This window comes from Suillus subalutaceus (assembly GCF_016647625.1).
Source record: "Suillus subalutaceus strain FC151 chromosome Unknown DFJ58scaffold_47, whole genome shotgun sequence".
In the NCBI taxonomy this organism is placed as follows: Eukaryota; Fungi; Basidiomycota; class Agaricomycetes; order Boletales; family Suillaceae; genus Suillus; species Suillus subalutaceus.
This window is the reverse complement of record NW_024540296.1, coordinates 247,182-268,983: the sequence shown is the minus strand read 5'-3', so window position 1 is coordinate 268,983 and position 21,802 is coordinate 247,182. Positions and strand designations below refer to the sequence as shown.

Sequence of the window (21,802 nt, the reverse complement as noted above, 5' to 3'; positions counted from 1 at the left end):
ACTGCTAGGCAGATGGCAGAACCTCCCGAGCAGATTGTGACAGAACTCAAGGTGTACTACAGGCTATACTCTCAATTCACTTGTCGACAGGATGTTCATAAAGGGAAATCTGCCAAGTCCAACAGATATTGGTAGAATTGCAACCGCTGTGATGCCTGCAACGATGGACAATGTTCGAAACTCGGTGAGGTCTGCGCAGAGTCGCCGCAGACCTTCGTTATCATGAGCATCACCGTGACGACTTGCCGGCATTGATATCGAAGTTGCCAAGCCGCAGCTCAAGACTGATTTAGAAGACATTTGTAATGGGGAAAGAACAATGCACAGCGAATTTGCCTTGGACTGGGATGTGAATGGGACGGAAGTATTAGAAGGGAGCCTGAGAGCATTCGACTCTGCGAAACTGCCAACACTACTGTGTGTCGACGAAGGACTTAGTGCCGGCAGTGGTAGACGAGATAATGGTCATGGACCCCAATGCACTGGCAAGGACTTGGACTCACTATCTAGTGATCTCACATCAATGTGCCACACCATCAAAATTTTGGTAATTCTGCCACCTGCCACGCTGGCAGAATATGGTTCTATCAAGTTCTGCCAGCAACGCTAGGCCGCGCCGCCGCCGCCGCCGCCAGCAAATACCGCAGTAGCTACATCAGTGGTGCAGCAATTTCCTAGTGCCCGGCTCGTATATAAAGAGCCTACATGAATTGGATCATAGGCAGGCATCCAATTCTACTCACGTCTTCATAAGGTCGACGATTTGATCACAGAGTACGCTCCTCGTCAATTTCAAACGCTACTGACCGTCTATCTTCCTGCTTAGCGATATGCCACGATTGTGCGATGTAGCAAAAAAAGTATATCTTACTGTGAGAAGGCTCGTGAAGCCGGCGCAGACAACCCAACCAGCGCAGACAACCCGACCAGCGCAGACAACCCAGCCGGCGCCAACACAAACGGTGCGAGTGCACAAAGAGGCAGCGTGGGCAGTTGCGTTCTTCAAAGATGGCCGACGGGTCGTCACTTGCTTCAGGGGATAAAACCCTGCGAATCTGGGACGTGGAGAAAGGAGCATTAGTAGGAGGGCCATTCGAAGGACACAGTGACCGTGTAGTTTCAGGTCGCTGTATCGCCAGACGATAGGCGAATTGCGAGTGGTGGAGACGATAGAGCCATCATCATCTGGGATGTCGAGAGCAAGCAGATGGTATTTAAACCGCTGGTGAAGCATTCAGGCCTAGTTTGGTCGGTGCGTTTCTCTCCCGATGGCAAGAAACTTGCAAGCGGATCATATGATGGAAGTATTATTATATGGGATGCGGAGATTGGCGCTGTCGTCTCAACACTCGTCGATGATTCGCTGTTTTGTCTCGCCTTCAGCCCAGATGGGCTAAAATTAGCATCTGGATCATATGATGCCGTTCGGGTTTGGAGCACCGATAATGCCGAGCTTCTTCTCAGGATTGACGCTCACCAGGACTTTGTTAAAAGTGTTGTGTGGTCGCCCGACGGCCAGCAACTTATCTCCGTATCGGACGACAAAACAATCAAGTTTTGGAACTCCTCGACTGGGTTCCAGGTCGGTCAACCTTGCACAGGTCACACTTCCCCCATTTGGTCACTTGCCATTTCTTCCGATGGCTCCTTCATTGCAACTGCCTCGGACGACAAGACTGTGCGTCTGTGGAGCACAAAGTCACACACCGGCAGATAGGACAAGCATTCGAACATACCGCATGGGTTTACTGTGTTGCATTTTCTCCCAGTGGAGAGCTCCTCGCAAGCGGAGACTCTGATGGGAATCTTCAGCTCTGGTCCATCGAGAACACACTTTCCGCAGCATTTGGGATGGATTCCTCATACGATTTATACTTTGCGCACCGCAGTAAGGTGAAGTTGGGCCAAAAGCTCTATGCGAAGGCCCTTTCGGACGCGGATAAGGTGCGAACGATATCCGTCATTGTTTTAACAGTTGTGATGATGATGATAGGTCATTGAGCTCAAACCTTCGTCTTATCTCGGGTACGAACTGAAGTATGCAGCTCTTCATGGAGCACAGCGCTATGATGATGCATTCGAGGCCTTCAAAACAATGCTCTCCAAGTTGGACAACGCTCCTGACGCACAGACGCAAAGTAAGCCCAATTGATCACTAACGCGTCGACGTGATGGTCATGAATTCGTTCTCCAGAGCTACGTCAGAAATATATTAGTGCATCTGAAGTACTGGAAGCAGCTGTTGGACAAGCCATTCACGCTCAACTGGAAAACGCCCCCCTTCGTCTAATCAACACCTTTACTGGGCGTTTATGCAATCGAGACGCACAGATCAACGCATTCATGGAAAGCACAGAATACAAGGAGCTTTTTTCTCTATCAGTAATGCATGGGCCCCTCCAAACAGAGCTCATCAAGAAGCGGTCATCAAGTGTTTCAGTTGGGTCATGTTGTCCCATAGGTGGGGAGCCAAGGAGCCGGGGCTGCACGACATTCAGGACAAGGTCATATACGACTTGGATCCGGTCGGAACCGTTGTGAAGTTGCAGAGGTTCTGCAAAGTCGCTCGCAACGCAGGGTATCGCTGGGCGTGGGTCGATACATGCTGCATCGACCAGTATAACAACGCCGAGCTACAAGAATCAGTCAACTCCATGTTCATCTGGTATCACTACTCAGCGCTCACCATCGTCTACCTATCGGATGTTCCTCCTTCGTCAGAATCTGGCGCGCTCGAAAACAGCAGTTGGAACACCCGAGGATGGACCGTTCAGGAGTTCCTCGCTCCTAAAATTATTCTCTTCTACCAAGCAGATTGGACCCTATATCTCGACGACCACTCACGCAACCACAAGCAGTCTGTCAGTATCATGAAGGAATTGGAGCGTTCAACTGGCATAAATGCGCAGGCGCTCGTCGACTTCCGTCCAGGGACAAGAGATGCCCGAGAGAAACTTCGATGGGCGTCAAACCGTGACACCACGAGAGAGGAGGATATCGCCTATTCTTTGTTTGGCATCTTTGATGTCAACCTTCCTGTTATTTACGGAGAGAAAAGACAAAAGGCGCTCGGACGACTCTTGCAAGAGATCATAGCCCATTCGGGCGACATCACAGCCCTTGATTGGGTGGGACAATCATCCAACTTCAACAGCTGTCTGCCAGCCGGCATTTCCTCATACAAGGCTCCGTCATGTATGCTGCCATCTCTATCCGAAGACGAGATGCAGAATTCGGTCTCCACGCTGCGAGATACTGTGACTGTGGAGTCGGCTTTGAACCTGTATACCCTCCTTGAGAATCTCAGCGTTTCTCGTTTTGCCAATGCCAGACTGCAATTGCCTTGCATCGCATTTCCTCTCACAGAAGCCAGGCGGAGCCCTGGTCAAGCCTACGGGGCTAGATGTTTCACTTATGACGTCAAGGCAGACGGGCTACAAGACCTGCTGGTCACAACAGAAGACAGGCTGGTTGAATTTTCGCCTGAAAAGCGTACTGAACAGTCATTCTTACTCGTCCGTCCCTGGAATCGGTATGATCTCGGGCTGAGCACGCAGCGTGCAGAAGGTTGGCGCGAGCTTGCTTCTCCGTCAGATGATACGCTCGGCAGCTATCCTGGATACAACGAGTCGGCTACGCGAGGGTTGCGGTTGATCGTTCGCCTCGGACGGCCTTTTGGCGCACTTTTGCTAGCGCACCAGTGGGGTGGTGAGTATAAGAGAATCGCTTCGGATAACACTATCATCGCACAAGTCAGGGACATGGCTTCTGTTGATGACATGATGGACGTCAGGATGCTAGATATATTGTAGCTGCGAAGAACAGGACATTTTCATCTCATACGCGTATACCTTGACGCATGAACAGTATCTCTAGAATTTTGTATGGCATCGATCTCGATATTTCATCATATATTGTCTCGTATACAAACAAGCTAATAACAAAATCAGACGTCCTAGGGAAGAGGAGTTCAGTGCAAGCGCTTCGCAGAACTGCGCTCATTCAGATTCGTCCGGTCTTTCTAACGCGTCTCTCAACGACAGGCAAGCAAACCACCACGATTGGTCTTTTATGTAACAACACTCACACCTTTATTAAATATTCCCTGTTCCCTGATACTCTCATTATGTCGGTCAGTCGCGAATTTCACATTGTTTTTAATCCTTTCTTATACTTATCCGTAGGCGAAATTCGTGTTCAAGCAACACAGTATGTCCAAGACCGTATCACCGCACTTTGAGCAACCACAGACAATTATCAAAATGCATCAGTCGCATCCGCGGCGCAAATGCAATGAAATTTCACCTTGCTTGCAAGGTTACATATATAGCATGCGACAAAATCTAACGGACTGTTTCAGTGCCAATAAGTAATAATCGATATCCCCGATTCCTGGCCGTTATTCGCAGGAGCCTGGTTTCCTCCTCCGACCACGACGAGCTCGCACTGTCTGGGGTCAGCACACAGCTGCCTGCCCGCCCCGTGATAGCAAGGCAACGTTTGTCGTATGCAGGCCACGTCATTGAGGATACACCACTCGCATTTGTCGCATTCCAGTGGGAGTATACATCATGACAATGGCAAGACAACCGTGACATCTAGACGATGATGAACAACTGCCGGCTCGGTAGTCCTTCAAGCTTCAATTTTTGTGTGGACGTGTCACGCTCCTTTGTAGGACGGACGATTGTCTTCCTATAATGATCTAACAGCAAATGAACTTAGTATGCGAACCGTCGCGTGCCAGCAGTATTTCATGTCTGCACCCCGGGTCCCCAGGTGACCATATCATTTGATATTCAGGCTCGGGATCAGTTCAGGGTTGATTCTATCAATGTGCGTGGGGTACCAAAAAAGACATCTGCTTGCCGTCGTGACCACTAGTACAACGAACATCCAATCCTTCTTTGCACCCCATCAATCATGCTTCAGCTACCTGACCTGTACAACGCGCAGCTTGTCCTCAGTGCTGCGGCTTGTCTTGGTGTTGTAGGAGTACTCACTAGGGCTTACCGTCATAAATCAGAGGGCCACCTTCCTCTCCCACCTTCCCCTCCCTCTTGGAGGCTTTGGGGGCACTTCCTGCCGCATCACCAGTAAACTTTCGAATTCGATCTGTTGTCCTTTGAACGCTGATTGTGTCCTCTCACCGATAAGCCCATCCCTCAATATAGCGAGATGGGTTGACAAGTACGGTCCTCTGATCACCGTACGGTCAAGATTTGATAACATCGTTATTATTGGCCGTTACAAGGTCAGTCCCTACATACTGAGTGTCATATCTGGGATCAATGTTCTATTGCAGGCAGCCGTAGATATCATGGAGAACCAGGATAAATTTACCGCCGATCGTCCTCGCATGAATGCTGCTGGAGAAATGTCTACCGGCGCAATTAGTATTGCGTTTGTGCCCTTTGGGGACAGGTTCCGTCGGATGCGTAGGTTAGTAATCTACTTCCTCTCGTTTATCTCCGTTTTCAACGCGATGTAGAACACTTCATTCGCATCTCCAGCCTAAAGCAGCTGAGGCCTATCAACCCCTGCAAATGTTACACGCGAAGAATACAGTTCTCGGCATTCTCGATGATCCATGCAACTATCATAACCATGTGACAACATGAGCGCTTTCGGCGATGATTGTACTTTGCTTACAGATGGCTTGAAGTTATGCTGCTACTACAATCATGAAAATTGCATATGGAAAGAGTACGCCCACATCTGCGACCGATCCCGAAGTCGTTGAAATCAAGCAACGGGTTAGGATGTCTACTGCAGTCACGCGTCCTGGTGCTTACCTAGTGGACTGGATCCCGTGGCTCAAATATCTTCCTTGGTATGGACGAGACTTAAAACGGGCATTTGAGAGCACCAAGAAACTCAATACTGGTCAGCTGAACCGCGTGAAAGAGCAAATGGTGTGTATTTCCTTCTCAATCTTGACTTCATATCTGAGCTATTGTACGGCAGAGCGACAAGGACATCGGTCCTTCGTTCGCGAAATATATGCTAGAGAATGTCCATCTCCATGGTTTGACAGAGATTGAGATGGCCTTTCTTGGCGGTTCACTTTTTTTAGCTGGATCTAGTACCGTGAGGTTTTGTTTGTTGCATCCGGAAATATGTGGCTGAAATCAGGCGAAAGACTTCTGCAGCAATATCCACGGTACTTATGGCAGCTGCATGTTTCCCCGAGGAGCAAGCTCAAGTTCAAGCCGAGCTCGATGCGGTCATCGGAAGGCTCCGAGGTAGCTTTGATTCCCTATTGCAGTGCTCTGATTCAATCACATCTGCACAAAAGTGCCTACTTTCGCCGACCAAGATTCTCTTCCTCGCCTGCAAGCATTCATCTCCGAGGCTTTGAGATGGAGACCACCCTTGCCTACCGGTGGTAGGTACCTTCCTTTTGGTTCTATCCCTAAATTTCACAATAATGCACACTGCAGCATTAGCTCACCGAACAACCCACGATGTGATTTGGGCAAGTGATCTTTGAACAACTTATCGCATGAATGATGATCCGGACCATCAGGAAAACTATCGTATTCCAGCTGGGACCACATTGTTTGGCAACCTTTGGTAAGCATCATGCTGCAAGATACGAATGATCTAACGGTTACTGCCTTAGGTCCATCTCTCGAGATCCAGATGTCTACCCGGAGCCTGACGCGTTCAAACCTCAGCGCTGGATTGACGACCAATATCGCCTAAAAGATGATTTAAAATTCTTTGTCTATGGCTTTGGTCGGCGGTAAGCACTGCCTTTCTGCTACTCATTTTTTCAATGACATTACTTTCAGCGTATGCCCCGGTCAACATGTTGCGAACAGGTAAAGTTATTATTCCACGCACATCGTCTTCCGAACTCACTGTGATCAACACAGATCGGTGTTCATCAACTCGCTCCTGATCATGTGGGCCTTCCAACTCACTCTGGATCCTGCGGGGCCGCTGGATGACATGGGATTTATGAATGGGGTGATGTCAGATGTCCCACCATGTGCAATTAAGTTTGAGACAAGGATTACGGAGTTGGAGCTCAGGCGCATGATGCAGCATTATCCGCAGGATGCATGAGAAGCTTTGATGCCTGGATGGATCAGGGAGAGATCGAAGAACCAGTTCCCAACGAATCGCCAATTGTACGCATTGGTGCATCCCTTCAGGACTCGCAGTCTGTTGTAATTTTGCCTTTCATGCGATTTCAACTGTGCGTTATCATCATCATTTATCTCATCTTAAACAGACCTCGTTCAAATAAAGCAAGCACATGACGGGACAATTTGCAGCAGCAACTTGAACAAAAATCGGGCACTGCCACGGGCAGGTACGGTATACAATTCAGGAGCGTGGGGTGGAGATCTCAGCTAGACTGTCACTTCCAATTTAGTTTGATACATCTACAGATCCCACGCGACATATGCGGATGGATGAAATTCACCGGTATAGACGTGGATATATCTTCCCACCCAAGCAACTCGAAAAAATTGCGAGTTTCTCTTCTGCGATGGCTAGTTTTCGCCTTCGTCAGGTGCCAGTGGCAATAACATCACAAGTGCGACGGCAAACGCGAATCATTTCCCAGCAACGTTTGACCACTCCCAATCGATGATGATGCCAAGGATATCCAGCTTGGTCGTTGATGAGTATGTGGTCCAGTGTTCTGCCGGTTGCCGAACGTTCGCCAAAGTCGGTGAACGTTCACGTCCAGTCAAAACTCACGACAGCCTCAGCCAGGCTGATCCAACCCACTTCGGAAACCTGACTGAGCGTGGATATTTGAACCATTTATGGATAAGCGCGTATGTACAGTGCGGACGAACGGCACAGGGGACCAGTGTTAATACAAGAACTGAACTGAGTGGGGAGGACGGAGTAGAATCTGAGTAAATATATACAGGATGACGAGTAGACAGGCAATGAGAAAATGATCGAAAGCGGGAGTTGGGGACAATTGGTGCGCACGCACCGCTACGATTTGTACGACTGGGGCCTGGGAGGCATGACTGCAACGGGCCCCGCACTGAGTCTTTGCCACTGGCACAGTGGCACAGCTGCTGGAAGCCGGACGGAGTCGGGTCTCGGGTCCTGATACCGGCGGGCGAAGAGAATCGGCAAATTCCGGGTACGGTAAAAACCTATACTAGTAGTACTACCACACAAGAACCAAGCTTACGTCTTTCCCCGCCTCTATTGCTATTGCTACTCGTGTAGCTCGTTAAAATGATTCCGCGTACTACAATATGGCGTTTTCCAAGCGTCTTCAGAGCTACTGGTGCTGCTCGCTTCACTCCTACAATTGTACACCGGACTTTAGCTACTCCCGCAACACCACCTTCTCCGAATGACCCCTTCGCAAATGGTACCAATGCCTACTATGCAGAGGAGATGTACAGAATTTGGAAACAAGATCCAAAGTCTGTGCATGCTTCTTGGAATACATACTTTTCTGGCATGGAACATGGTCTTCCTAGCGCCAAAGCTTTCCAGCCACCCCCAGGCCTAATTACGCCCCCTGCAGACGGTGCCCCTGCGCTATATGCCGGCGGAGGTTCTGAGCTCGATGACCATCTGAAGGTGTGGCTCCTGCTCTCTGCTGTGCTGCCGGGTAGCTGATCCCCTGTAGGTTCAATTACTTGTACGGGCCTACCAAGTTCGTGGCCACCATGTCGCCGAACTGGATCCTCTCGGCATTCTAGATGCTGATCTCGCAGATGTTCACCCTCCTGAACTTGAACTAAGCCGATACGGGTTCACCGAGCGTGACTTGGACAAGCAGATTGCTCTTGGACCAGGTATTCTGCCCCATTTTGCGACAGAGGACCGGAAATCAATGAGTTTGAGGGAGATCATTGCACTTCTCAAACGGATATACTGCGAGTTATGTTTATTTATTTACTTGACCGAAATCCTTATTTTCTCTGTAGGCGGCGCTGTGGGTATTCAGTATGTTCACATCCCAGACAAGGAGCAATGCGATTGGATCAGAGAGCGTGTCGAAATTCCAAAGCCTTGGAACTATACGGTGGAGGAGAAACGCATGATTCTTGACCGTCTTATCTGGTCAGAGTCGTTCGAGAAATTTATCGCAAGCAAGTACCCGAACGAGAAGCGTTTCGGTCTCGAAGGCTGTGAGGCGTTGATTCCTGGCATGAAGGCGCTCATCGACCGATCCGTCGATCATGGTGTCAAGCATGTCACAATGGGCATGCCTCATCGTGGTCGTCTTAATGTTCTTGCCAACGTCATTCGCAAACCCATTGAAGCCATTCTGAACGAGTTTATGGGTACGGATGTTGACAACCCAGCGGGCGACGTCAAATATCACTTGGGTGCAAATTATGTTCGCCCAACACCGTCTGGCAAGAAGGTCTCTTTGTCACTTGTTGCCAACCCATCGCATCTAGAAGCCGAGGATCCTGTTGTCCTGGGCAAGACCTATGCCATACAGAATGTGGAGGGCGACGAGTCCACTCACAACACTGCAATGGGTGTGCTGCTGCACGGTGATGCCGCATTCGCTGGTCAGGGAATTGTCTACGAAACCATGGGCTTCCACAACTTACCCAACTATGGTACTGGCGGTACCATCCATCTCATTGTGAACAACCAGATTGGTTTCACTACTGACCCTCGTTTTGCGCGTTCCACCCCTTACTGTTCCGACATAGCCAAGTCTATAGATGCCCCAATCTTCCACGTGAACGGTGACAACGTCGAAGCCGTCAACTTTGTCTGTCAACTCGCGGCTGATTATCGCGCAAAGTACAAACGTGACGTTGTCATCGACATTGTTTGCTACCGTCGTTACGGCCATAATGAGACGGATCAGCCCCATTTCACTCAACCTCGGATGTATCAAGCGATTGAAAAGCAGCCAACACCACTTACCCAGTACACGAAGTTCTTAGTCGGCCGTGGGACCTTCACTGAGAAGGATATCGAGGAGCATAAGAAGTGGGTCTGGGGGATGCTGGAGAAGGCAGCCGGTGCGGCCAAGGACTATGTTCCGACCAGCAAGGAATGGCTATCCGCATCTTGGCAGGGTTTCCCTTCACCTCGACAGTTGGCAGAAGAGACGCTGCCAACGCGTGCGACAGGTTCTGATGAAGAAATTCTCAAGCGCATTGGAAAGGCCATCTCATCATATCCTCCTGGTTTCGCCCCGCATCGCAACCTTGCTCGTATCCTTAGCGCCCGTGGCAAGACAGTCGAAGAAGGTCTCAACATTGATTGGTCAACAGCTGAAGCCCTTGCATTTGGCTCTCTCGCACTCGAAAAGATACACGTGCGCGTCTCCGGTCAGGATGTGGAGAGAGGTACATTCTCTCAGCGGCACGCTGTCATCCATGATCAGAAGAATGAACAGCAGTATATCCCTCTGAATGACCTTGGTTCAAATCAAGCCCGGTTTGTCGTATGCAACTCGTCGTTATCCGAATACGGGACTCTCGGATTCGAACTAGGCTACTCACTAGTTTCACCGAGCTCTCTCACTATGTGGGAGGCGCAATTTGGCGACTTTGCCAATAATGCCCAGTGCATCATTGATCAATTCATCGCCTCTGGCGAACGGAAATGGTTGCAACGCTCCGGCCTTGTCATGAGCTTGCCACACGGGTACGATGGTCAAGGTCCTGAGCATTCAAGCGGAAGGATTGAGCGCTTCCTTCAACTTTGCGACGACCACCCTAACGTCTTCCCTACACCGGAGAAAGTCGAGAGGCAACACCAAGATTGCAATATGCAAGTCGTGTATCCGACGTACGTGTATTTTTCTAACCTTCATGACGCCACTGATCTGATGGGTTGCCTTAGTACTCCCGCTAATTATGTAAGTTCCGCCCTTCAACTTCGTGAGTACCCCACTAAGTTTCTTGTAGTTCCATGTTCTTCGTCGTCAAATTCACCGCGACTTCCGCAAACCACTCATTATCTTCTTTTCTAAATCACTTCTACGCCATCCCAATGCTCGTTCGGATCTTTCGGAGATGGTCGGCGACACTCACTTCGAACGCTATATTCCCGATTCCCATCCTGAACACCTAGTGCCTGCTGAGGAAGTGAGACGTCACATCCTCTGCACCGGTATGTTGCATGTTTGTTTAGTTGTCGAGTGAACTCAACATGGGATTAGGTCAAGTATACCAGACCCTCATCCAGGAGCGTGAAGCCAAGGGCATCAAAGATGTGGTCATCAGCCGCATTGAGCAGATCTCGCCCTTCCCCTACGATCTCGTGAGTTAGATTCGTTTAGGTCGTCTACAGTGTTTCACCAACGTTTACAGATCACTCCTCATCTTGACAAGTATCCCAATGCAGATATACTTTGGTGTCAGGTAAACCTTTGTGTCAACTCCTGGTACTCCAGCTAACTCTTACGTAGGAGGAGCCACTGAACAACGGGGCGTGGACTTATGTTGGACCTCGTATTCTGACTGCCGCCAACGAGACACAGTACCACAAAGGCAAATATCCGTACTACGCAGGAAGGCAGCCGACGGGCTCTGTCGCTACAGGTAGCAAAGTGAGTAGTTGGGTCTTTGATCGTCTACCCATTCTAACCCACACGAACAGGCCCAGCACAAGAAAGAGATTGAGGAGTTCTTGGCCGCTGCCTTTGCTTAATAGTGTATGATGCTCAGTAACAATAATATATACATATCATAGCGGCGCGCAAACGCCGGTCCCCTCTTTTGACTTACCGGTGTACCTTGGCCATAGGGGCATAAAAATCATCTACCTCAGGTGTATTTTCAAGATCGAGAGCTTACTTTTAGCAAACAGGCTAGGCGACATTTCACCGAGATCTATACTCATTCGTACGTTCGTATGGGGCACCTCCGGATCCGAGCACTCCGAGTCAGCGCACCAGCGCACATAACTAAACTTCTTGATACGGAAGTTCAAACATGCTCGAAACTATTTTGTCAACCGCCATTCTGGTGTTCTGGCAGACAAACTCACATGCTTCTAGCTACATCACCTTGTTCCCGACATCCACTTTAGTGGGAGAGGGTTCTATAGAAAATAAATGCCATGCCGTCTGTCATTTCATGCGCGCAAATTACCTCCCTTATTTGTTACTGGGACCCTGCTGTGTCCGATGCTATCCTTGGTTTGAAAACTGAAACTTTGAATCAAAGTGCAAAAGTAGGTGAGCGTTCTCCCCGTCATATTTACGACCATGATTGCTTGTTTATCTACCGCAGACGGTCCACCGTGCGGTGCTCCATATTTTTCACAAAACACCCTTCTGTTGTCTGTCACATCTGCACGATGCAAGTTACCCAAATCTGACTTTCGTTGTCCGTGCCTCAAAGTACTGGACCCTCAGGCCTCGGGTTGCGGTGAGCATGTCGCTGGCCGAGGAACGAGGCCGAGCCGATATGCTCACCGTGTGCCCGCTATGATCGGCGGTCCCGTAAGATGCTGAATGATATCAGTGAACACGATGTTATGTCCGTTCTGTTTTTACCTGTACTGGTAGAGACTGTATGTAGAGATATAACTCATGATGCATATGTGTCAGGGGCTGGCGCGGCCAACGTGTTCAACTTGCAAGTTTCGTGGGAATTTAAATATTTAAATATTCATGGACACTGGACTACCGTCAGTCCATCACGTGACAATCACGTGTACACGCGTTATGGTTGACATCCTTTTCTGCACTGTTGACAACACTTCTTTGCAATCAAGTTCCTCAAGTCCTCTTCAAATCTAGGCCGGGTCTTCGAAAACACATGTCTGGCGCACACAAGATTAAGATCGCCGCGCGTCTGCGACCTCGCATTGAGCACGAGATTGACGACCAAGGGATACAAATTACGCACGACGAAGACGGAGAGGGACCGTCGTGGATTTGTGTGCCCAACCCACGGGACGTGACGCAAATCTTTCGCTTTCCGTGAGTGCGGGTTTTTTCGATTCTAGCATGTTTAGGTGTCATGTGCAGCGACTTATTATTCAACTAGATTTACCAGTTGCTATGACCAAGATTCTACACAAGAGGAGATCTTTGAGCAGGATGTGAGACCGCTCATTGACGTTGTATACAGTGGCGTCGTACGTCCTTGAATTTTCCTTCTGGATTCTTTTATATCAATGGACATAGACCGTAACAATCTTTGCGTACGGCGTAACGTCCTCTGGTAAGACACACACAATGCAAGGAACAAAAGCATGCCCTGGTGTCATTCCAAGAGTTGTTGAGGTGTGTATACTTTCCGCTGCATGTTCCGCGTTACATGATTGCCAATGCCACCGCGACAGGCCATGTTCGAACAGAAAGCAGTGCTGCTAAGGTCCAACGTCGAGCTCGCAGTATCGTACATGGAGATATATAAAGACGAGTGTTATGACTTGCTAGTTGATCGGGAGACGGTATGCTCAAATTCTACTGACCGTCTTCCAATGGCAAGGTTGCTAACTGATGTCCCGGGATGTGTAGGCTCCAAAACTCCCAGTACGAGAGAATGATGTAGGCCAAGTCTTTGTTGCAAACTTGAGTTCCGTACCCATAGCCTCAGTCGAGGAATTCACTGCAATTTATTCGTACGTACTTTATTTTAGTCACTCGCATCATCGCGGGTGACACCCACGCATCTGCTTACCTCTGAATGCAGCCAAGCATCAAAGCAACGCTCAGTGGGCGCAACAAACCTTAACCGTTCTTCATCTCGTTCACATGCGATGTTAACACTGGAGGTAACGATGACTGATTCTTCGGCAGAGAGGTGTAAGACCCAATCGTGACCTTCCATCTTCCCTAGACAGCTAATGTATCATATCCTTCTAGCATTGACAGGAAAGATTAACCTCGTTGATCTTGCTGGTTCAGAGAATAACAAACTCACCGGGAACGACCCCACACGGATGGCTGAGAGCGCAGCCATCAATAAGAGCCTGAGTGTCCTCGGGCAGGTTGTACATGCATTGAACCAGGGGGCTGTGCGTTTTTTGGTCAATATGAAGGCTTATAAACTGATGGCATGCGCAGTCTCGAATACCATATCGCAATTCCAAGCTCACGCGCATCCTCCAAGACGCCCTTGGCGGGAACTCCGTGGGGTTGCTCATTTGCAATCTTGCTCCTGGAACGAAATTTAGGCAGGATACGCTGAACACGCTAAAGTGGGTTGACATTTATATTATTTCAAGATCTTTAGCCCAGCTCACAACCACCTTCAGCTTCGCAGTGCGGACAAAGAACGTCGAGAACAGACCGGTGGTTAACGAACGCGGTGCGCTACCATTACCGAACTGTCGCATGATTCATGAAAGCTTAATGCTCTGTAGACATGCGACCCCCAACCCAAACCCCACTTTGCAGCAATCCTACCACCACCTCCGAAACTTGCTCCCGCCATACTCCAGCCTTTGGAAGCTGTTGCAGGTCCATCGCGTGGCCCACGTCCCAGCATCGCCCGTGTCGCACCCAGACCAAGCCTTGCTGGCGCAGGTCAAAGCAGATCTCGCGTACCACGCGCCAGTGGCATCGGGGTATTTGGTGTCCAGAAGAGACACCGTCCTTCGGGAGTGCCTGCACTTATTAGTGAGACAGCAGAGACAAGTGGTAGCTCAGGGATGATGCAGTTGACAGATAAGGAAATTGATGAGCGGGTGCGCGAATGCTCCTATTCTGGATCACCCTATACGTTACTAAATACAAACCGATAGATTGCAAGAGCCGTCGAAGTAGAAGTTGCACGCCGTCTTAAGGAGCGCGAAGAGTTTGAACGAGAGGAGAAGGAGAATATCGCATTACAGCTGAATCTTCAAAGAGAGAGGGAGCAAGAAAAGTTGAAAGAAGAGGACCAAAGACTTCCAACTGGGGTGCTTACCCCGCTCATGGCCCGGCACCGGGATCTGGATAATGAACTTCGTGCGAGGCTCGAGGAGTTGGAAGACAAATAGTACGTCCGCTCTACCGGCGAGGTCATGTCACAGTGCTGAATGACTTACAGCGAACGCGGAACCAAAGAACTTCAGCTAGCAGATGTGCTTTCACCTGCTTCACGGAAGAAAACCGGACGCGCGTACGTGATGCTGGCCCGCGCTCACTCCGAAAAGTACGTGTCCGCGTCCCGACATATGCTATGCATCTACCTAACGACGTTAATAGGGGTGATCTTCAAGTAGCGCTCGACCTATACCGCAAAGCCGAGTCATATGTCCCAGATAACGTCAAGTTGAAAGAGAGGTGGATACTTTTTGTTATTCATGTTTTCCTTTGTATGGTATCCGGGTCAAAGCGATAATTCTGACGTTTTTCTTTGCTTGTCTTTTCTTGTCTCCGCGCGGCGGCATGCATGAAACAGAGTCATCGAGATCGAGTGGGCGGTGAAGAATGGCGCCACGTTCGTCCCTTCTCCGAAGAAGCCCAGAAAGGCAAGGAAGACGAAGGCTGGAAAGCGCAATGCGGTGGGCAAGAAGGGCATGAGTGGAGACGAGGATGAAGAGGACATGCCGATGGATGGGATCCATCAGATGCTGGAAGGCGAGTCAAGTGGATCTGCAAACCCGCTGAAGAGGTTTAAAGTCGAGGAGGATGTTGTGCAGGCTATATCGGAGACCCCACAGAAGAGGGTGAAATGCGAGATCAAGGTCGAGGGAGATGCATGAGCTTTTGTTAGTTGCAGCGCCGCAATGTCACATGTATGACTGTTTTGTGTGTTTAATTTATTTTCCACCTGGTGTGCGACTATTCTTCATAGCGCTCAAAATATAGATTCGCCAGTATCAGCTGCTTCAAACGCCCCAAGTCCTCTTGGTCACACTCAAGTCCGTGGGTGACCCTGCGGTTTGTTGACGGGTGTATGATGTCCCGTGAACCGTACGCAATCAGACTGCACTGTCAGTTTGCTGTCAATTCAGACTTTTGCATTTCCCATCTTGCAATAAGCCAGTCTCCTGCATCCGCTAGCTTCGCCGCGTGGCAAACAAAATAGTTACTTACCTGACATCTACAGCCAGGCCCACAACGGATATTAATCATCAGGTTCGTGAAGGCCAGAAGCCGGTTTGTTTCTGCAGCCCTGGTATTTATCTTTTTCCTGGGTGCGTTCCCAGCATGTTTGCCTCGAATTTTGCGCGACAGGACAGTGGACTGGTCAAATGGTCAGCCTCTTTCACATGTGGTTCGTGACAATCTTCCCTCAAGGCTCTATTTCAGATACTGAAAGAGCCTGGACTCCGCACTTCACTTAAGGTACAAGTTCCGTAGAATAGTAATTGTCTAATATCACTACCTACTGCAAGGACTGGCATCGGTCAACTCAGACTTGAGTGAAACGATAGAACCCCCTGGATCACGAGCTACAAACGGGCCAAAGATCACTTCGGTAGTTGTAGGATTCGCGGCTCAGTAATCGACCAAGGGCATCGGACCATTGCCGCTGCTTGTCGTGAGTTAATGACAAGACCGATTGCTTGTGAACTGAGTGGACGACTTCTAACGAAAACCCACTTACAGCCGTTTGCAGAACACTAGGCCAATCATCAAAAATAAAACAGGACAGCGTTGTTTGAATTGCAATGTCCGATCAGATGCGATGATCCTTACCACAAATTTCTGGGTATGTAACGTCCTATGGTAGGAACGCGATTGATCGTCAGAAGTTGAAAGTTCGTGGTTTTCCGAGTCGGACTTACTATAGTTACTATAGCTAGTAGCTTGCCGACTTATGTTTTTTCTTTTTTGGGGCTGGCCTAGGCCTAGCCTTCTGTAAGTACAACTTCTGTATGTTACTATGTACTCATGAGTCATAAGAACTCCGGAGATGATGGCGATGGCAAATCTCGGTGGCTATACAATAGCATAACAATCAAATCTAGTTAGCGGCTCGTTGAGCGCTCGTTTTGGGATACATATGTAGTCACTCGTCGATAAACACTGACTCGAACAAAACGTAGTCACATCCCCTCGCGGTAGGTGCCGGTGAAGTTCGAACGCAAAGCCAAGCAAAATCAACGATGCAACAACAATGCGGTTGCAACGAGGCGCTTAAGAAAGGGAACTCGACCCGCAAAAGGAAAGGCATAAGTTACAACGAGTCACATCTCTAGTCACGTGTAGCACGTGCTCGGGCGCGCCCCCATTAGTCAAGTGGCGTGTCCCGCTTTTCCCAGGCGAAAATTGGAAGATGGACCCCTGTTTTCTTCAACTCAATCTACCACCATCCTTACCGCCGAACAAAGCCAAATCTCAAGTACTACGGAAGTGTTATGGTCGCCTCGAAAACCAAAAAGACGTCCAAGTATACGTACGCGGAACGTGAGTAAATTTTTTCACCTCCTTTAACGCGTGTTTGGAGGGATGGCAAAGGGCATCGCTGATACTGACGACTCTCAATCTAGGGGTTCTCAGTGCATTTTCGCAGGCACAGAAAGAGCACAGGAGGCACAGTGTACATCTCGCTACCCTTCGTGCGCATGGTAAGGTGTCCATGCTTGCAAGGGGATTGTTTCTCATCACCTTTGTTACCAGTAAGAAAGATCGCGAAAGATAGGAAAGATAAACTGGGACCTCAGTGGGCATCATGGGTAGGAAAGGCTGTGAAGAAGCTTGTACGCCTAAATATTTCGAGTTCTCTGAAATCTACTGATTTTAAGAGAGCAGGAAGAGCAGGGAGTTTTGCAACCTATAGACTCTAGTGGGTATGTGGGCATGACTCCAGAGGGCAAAAAAGTGTAAGTCTAGTTGCTAAAATCATTGCAACGTCGAACCCAATTCCTTTTAGCCTCTCATATGCTCGTCGCAAGTTCCTTCCGACCGCCGTTGGGGACGCATCACCCGCGCAAGAGGATGCTGTCTGGAAAAACGTCGCCGAACATTTTTCCCCTTCAGTGTATAAACGGCAGCGCGCGATATCTGCATCTCGTTTTAGGTCAGTTTTCGGCGAGGAAGAAGCTGAGGAAGATAGCGCTTCCGCTCGCGGAAGTCCTAGGGCAAAGAGACAGCGACGGGCACCGTCCCCCGTCAAGCCCCCCGATCGGTCCTTGACAAAGATGACCAAGGCAGAGGTTTGTTTGACGTTGTCAGTATCTTAACTTGCACCTCACCATGATACGTAGCTCCAAGCTAAGGTCCGAGAGCTCCAACAGGCGAAGCTTACAGATCAAAAGCTGAAGGGGCAACTTGCGGACCGCGATGAACAGCTACGCGAGGTTCAAGCTGAACTCAGGATGTTAAAACTCTCCGCTGAAAGGGCGTGCGCGGCCTTGCGCGAAGAAGAATTGACAGAACTGGATGAACAGGAATTTCAGCACAACATGGACGAAGAATTTCCAGTGCCAGATTTTGCAACATTGTAAGTCCTTTCAATGACTGCCTGCTCTGTTTGTTATTAACGCACTTGGAAGTGATGTCCAGACCCCACGCGCTGGAACGCCTCAAGATGCAGTTGTGAGACGGACCCAATCGGGCTCTATCATTCACGACATCTCTATGCGGCCCACTCCTGCACCAAGCTCTCCTGGTGCCGAACGCGACCGGAGATACCGAGACGATGAAGACGTGTTTGCGGACCAGCAGCGCGACCATCTTCGTACCCCCGAATCTCTGCCAGACCGCAGGACCTCACAGACCGATGAACAACAACAGCGTGCTCTGGCGAACACGGTAAGCTCACCATGTGACCCTGTCTACTTACTTTGTTGACGTTCCGCATAGATTGATGCCATAGAGAAGGAGATGACGAAGCACGTGACAGAGATCCAGACTCTCAAAGACACAGTTACCAGCCTTCAGAGCGAGCTTGACAACCTAACAGGCGCAGCTGATGACCACAAGTCACGCATAGCCGACCTTGAGAGCGAAACCAATGAACTTGAATCTGGGAAGCGCGACCTGCAACAGTGCCTCGCTGATCGCGATCACAATATCACTCAACTCCAAAATACAATTCTTGAGCACGAGCAAGCTGCCGTCCAGCTCAATGTAACGCTCGCTCACAAGGACGCCTCACTAAATGCAATTTCCATAGAGGCTGAGACGCTTTTGCGCACCAAGAATGAGATTCTTGCTAGGGTTCAAGGAATGGAGGACGAAATGACTGCTGTGCGGAGCGAGAATAGGCGCTTGACAGACGGGCTCGCTAGTTCTCACAGAGAAGAAGAAACCCTTCGGGAGCGGATGGTGGAACTCGCCCGAACCACAGAGGAAAGACAAGGGGAGCTCGCCCAAGCCTTGAGTGTTGCGCAGAACGAAGCCAGACACGGGGCTGTACTCGCCCAGGAGCTTCTCGTCATGACCAAGACTACCAAGGAGCTCGAAAAACAGCTCTCTGAGGCCAACAGCACCGCCACGACCCTCGATGCTGAACTTGCGGAAGTCCTTGGATGCAATGGTCAACTTCAGCTGGTTCTGGAAGGGTCCAGGAAGGAGATTGAAGAGTTGAATAGCAGGATCACGTTTTCCGAGATGAGGGAGGCAGGATTGTCGTCAAAGTTGCTCACCGCTGATGCGACGAAGCAGTTCTTGGAGGATGCCGCTGCAGTCGTAAAAAACACTTCACGAGTTGAACGAGTGAAGGCGCAGTCTACCATTCTTGGGCTCCTCGAGAAGATTGATGGACTGCAAATTCTGCGCGACGACGAAGTGCGGAGTTTTGCCGACCGGATTGCAGCTCTAGAAGGTGAAATCGAGGATCTTAGATCGAACCTTCACAGCCTGAGCGAGGCTCGGCGGAGCGCCCTTTCTGCTTTGAAGAAGTCCAAAGACGACTTCACGCATTTGGAGAATTTACTCGCCGCAGAACAGACCACTGGTAATGGCCTTCGGGATAGTCTGACTCAAGCGCAAGAGCAAACCTCTAGGTTGAAGGCAGAAAAGACAGCCTGCGAGTCGACAATTGTCAATCTCAAGGCCATTTATGATCAGGGGAAGAAGATGCAGACAGACTGGATGTCTGGGATAGAGAGCACAGTATGTCGTCTCGTGATTTGTTTGTCGTGTGAGACGCTCAGAACGAACAGTTTGCTTCTGCCCAGTTGGGTTCATTGGCACACGCGTAACGATGCATTTGCCTGAACTACTGCCAATGCTGATGCAGAGTCGGCAAAACGGTCCTCGATGTTATGGGCAATGTAGGTTTCATGTGAGACTGGACTTGAACATTTATTGCGGATATACTTAACAATATTTGTCTTCATTTTGAGAAAAATTTAGTTTATGTTAAGTAGTCGCAATCAAGCGTTAGCATTTAAATCTGTCTGCTTTGATGAATCAAAGTTGAATTATGCCTTGACCATGTCTTCAATGAAATTTAAGCTCGTCATCGTACGCGAGCACACCTATTGGGAATCCTTCAAGACGTGGCAAAGATATTTATATGCTCAAACATTGGTGCCTAGCTGTGCCTAGTTTGATTGGTATTTATTGGATGATGTCAGATGATGTGCCGGGCCCGAATTTCAGCGCTAGCGCTTAGGCACTGACAAAGTACTTTGTTCTGAATCCCTTTTCAGGTCGTGTGCTGTCCTGTGAAGTCGTGCGACTGTTGTGACACTAATCAGTCCTACGTGCACAGCTCGTGAACCCGAGTGCGGAATGGGAATTTGGTGGAAACCAGGGTCACTGTTATGAGGTGGCACCGTGGAGTCTGAATCCGAGTCGGTGTCTCCCGTCAGCCTGAGTTGTCATCTTATGCACCGAAATGCACCGAAAGTTGAAACCATTGAACCATTCCCCTGGCACAGCCTGGCACTTCCTGGCGGCAGTTTCCAACGTACTTAAGCGTACTTGCCGCACAAACTCAGCGGTAGTGAATGTCGGGAGCAATGACCAAACATTACAGCAACGCATGACAATCTATATGACAGTTTCTGACAGCCTACTAGTAGTGCGGGGTACAACCGTTGGACCTGTATGGCAGGCCCTAGATCTTCATTCTAAGGGTCGGAGATAAGAGCTTATCCCGAATTCCAAGCGAGGGCACCTTGCATTGTCGGGCTGGTCCGAGGTGGTGCGGAAGTGGAGTCGGAGCAGGAAATGTACAAACACGTTGTGCAGATAATGCAGCATGTGAGCAGGCTGGAATTAGTTTATTGAGAGATTGCGGTTGGTTCGAAGATTGTCGAGGCTCGTGAGTTAGGCAAAGACCCCGGAATGACCCCAGCTGATCTCTGAAGCGCGAAATTTTTGACATGATTGATCGTGAGCATCAGTAATTTCTGTCTCTTGTGGAGATACCTTGACATATATCAAAACGAATCCTCTGTCCCGCTTATTCTGGAACGATGTCTGAACGCGGGTCCGTGCTGAAACTACGCAGCACCAAGATCATTCATGAAGTTTTGCCAGACAGACTTTTTCGCTTGCTCGGGGCCTCGCCGCCTCGGAGATGCATTTGAACAAAAGAAGAGAAACGAAACAACTCACCGAACTAAAAAAAACATGACTCGTACCAGAAAGGAGACTCAGCAAGATTGCAACAATGTAGAAGATACTAGTGGTGGGCGATATGAAGCAGTGGCTGCGGGGTTCCACGTCACACGATAGGCGCGCGCACAAAGATAATAGGAGAGCTCACACGAGGTTCTTTATTTGATTGTGGAAGTTGGAACGCACTATGTCCACTAGTGGCCCACAGACGAGCCTATCGACGAGCCTATTGATGTAGGGCTGTACTTATGAGTGGACTTGGCCGTTGGTGGCTAGCCTCTAGTGGTGAGGCTCACAGCCGCTGTTTTAGATAATTGACTTAGACTCGATCTGAAATGAAATTCACATGCAAACAATGCGATCCGGATGATTTAAAGACCGAGGAATGAATCCGAGTCATATCCATTTGTGTTAAGTACT

General features: G+C 49.4%; 4 protein-coding genes across 4 annotated transcripts; all 4 read left to right on the top strand.

Moving 5' to 3' along the window:
* Positions 1–4,923: 4,923 nt before the first annotated feature.
* DFJ58DRAFT_880585 (cytochrome P450) lies at positions 4,924–7,493 on the top strand (the record flags this gene model as incomplete). Its single annotated transcript, XM_041394542.1, has 13 exons — positions 4,924–5,096; positions 5,158–5,254; positions 5,306–5,442; positions 5,492–5,609; positions 5,706–5,915; positions 5,968–6,090; positions 6,143–6,245; positions 6,299–6,388; positions 6,444–6,478; positions 6,530–6,576; positions 6,626–6,748; positions 6,798–6,827; positions 6,882–7,493. 13 exons carry the CDS (start codon positions 4,924–4,926, stop codon positions 7,072–7,074), a joined length of 1,479 nt encoding a protein of 492 aa, XP_041244363.1. The 3' UTR covers positions 7,075–7,493.
* Positions 7,494–8,121: 628 nt separating this feature from the next.
* On the top strand, positions 8,122–11,809 carry DFJ58DRAFT_353241 (thiamine diphosphate-binding protein). The gene is made up of 9 exons (XM_041379996.1): positions 8,122–8,574; positions 8,624–8,873; positions 8,925–10,761; positions 10,816–10,831; positions 10,881–11,085; positions 11,135–11,235; positions 11,286–11,336; positions 11,384–11,524; positions 11,575–11,809. The coding sequence occupies exons 1-9, from the start codon at positions 8,221–8,223 to the stop codon at positions 11,623–11,625; spliced, it is 3,006 nt and encodes a 1,001-aa protein (XP_041244362.1). The 5' UTR covers positions 8,122–8,220; the 3' UTR covers positions 11,626–11,809.
* An 873-nt stretch (positions 11,810–12,682) lies between these two features.
* Positions 12,683–15,746, top strand: DFJ58DRAFT_785913 (P-loop containing nucleoside triphosphate hydrolase protein). Its single transcript, XM_041390065.1, has 14 exons — positions 12,683–12,904; positions 12,972–13,062; positions 13,112–13,210; positions 13,270–13,380; positions 13,448–13,551; positions 13,623–13,735; positions 13,796–13,947; positions 13,997–14,130; positions 14,188–14,227; positions 14,296–14,619; positions 14,677–14,912; positions 14,964–15,068; positions 15,122–15,199; positions 15,318–15,746. The coding sequence occupies exons 1-14, from the start codon at positions 12,741–12,743 to the stop codon at positions 15,619–15,621; spliced, it is 2,055 nt and encodes a 684-aa protein (XP_041244361.1). The 5' UTR covers positions 12,683–12,740; the 3' UTR covers positions 15,622–15,746.
* A 1,418-nt stretch (positions 15,747–17,164) lies between these two features.
* Positions 17,165–20,238, top strand: DFJ58DRAFT_785911 (uncharacterized protein). The gene is made up of 9 exons (XM_041390064.1): positions 17,165–17,272; positions 17,356–17,433; positions 17,486–17,565; positions 17,618–17,688; positions 17,739–18,021; positions 18,073–18,308; positions 18,361–18,619; positions 18,671–19,924; positions 19,975–20,238. Exons 1-9 carry the CDS (start codon positions 17,224–17,226, stop codon positions 20,011–20,013), a joined length of 2,349 nt encoding a protein of 782 aa, XP_041244360.1. The 5' UTR covers positions 17,165–17,223; the 3' UTR covers positions 20,014–20,238.
* The last annotated feature ends 1,564 nt before the right edge of the window (positions 20,239–21,802 follow it).

Coding starts and splice junctions, on each gene's coding strand:
- DFJ58DRAFT_785911 (XM_041390064.1), top strand. CDS start 17,224: ATGGTCGCCTCGAAAACCAAAAAGACGTCCAAGTATACGTACGCGGAA. Junction 17,689..17,738: donor ACTCCAGAGGGCAAAAAAGT/GTAAGTCTAGTT, acceptor AATTCCTTTTAG/CCTCTCATATGCTCGTCGCA. Junction 18,309..18,360: donor GTGCCAGATTTTGCAACATT/GTAAGTCCTTTC, acceptor CGCACTTGGAAG/TGATGTCCAGACCCCACGCG.
- DFJ58DRAFT_353241 (XM_041379996.1), top strand. CDS start 8,221: ATGATTCCGCGTACTACAATATGGCGTTTTCCAAGCGTCTTCAGAGCT. Junction 8,874..8,924: donor ACTTCTCAAACGGATATACT/GCGAGTTATGTT, acceptor TTTTCTCTGTAG/GCGGCGCTGTGGGTATTCAG. Junction 11,236..11,285: donor CGCCCTTCCCCTACGATCTC/GTGAGTTAGATT, acceptor CAACGTTTACAG/ATCACTCCTCATCTTGACAA.
- DFJ58DRAFT_785913 (XM_041390065.1), top strand. CDS start 12,741: ATGTCTGGCGCACACAAGATTAAGATCGCCGCGCGTCTGCGACCTCGC. Junction 13,948..13,996: donor ATGCATTGAACCAGGGGGCT/GTGCGTTTTTTG, acceptor TGGCATGCGCAG/TCTCGAATACCATATCGCAA. Junction 14,913..14,963: donor GAGGAGTTGGAAGACAAATA/GTACGTCCGCTC, acceptor AATGACTTACAG/CGAACGCGGAACCAAAGAAC.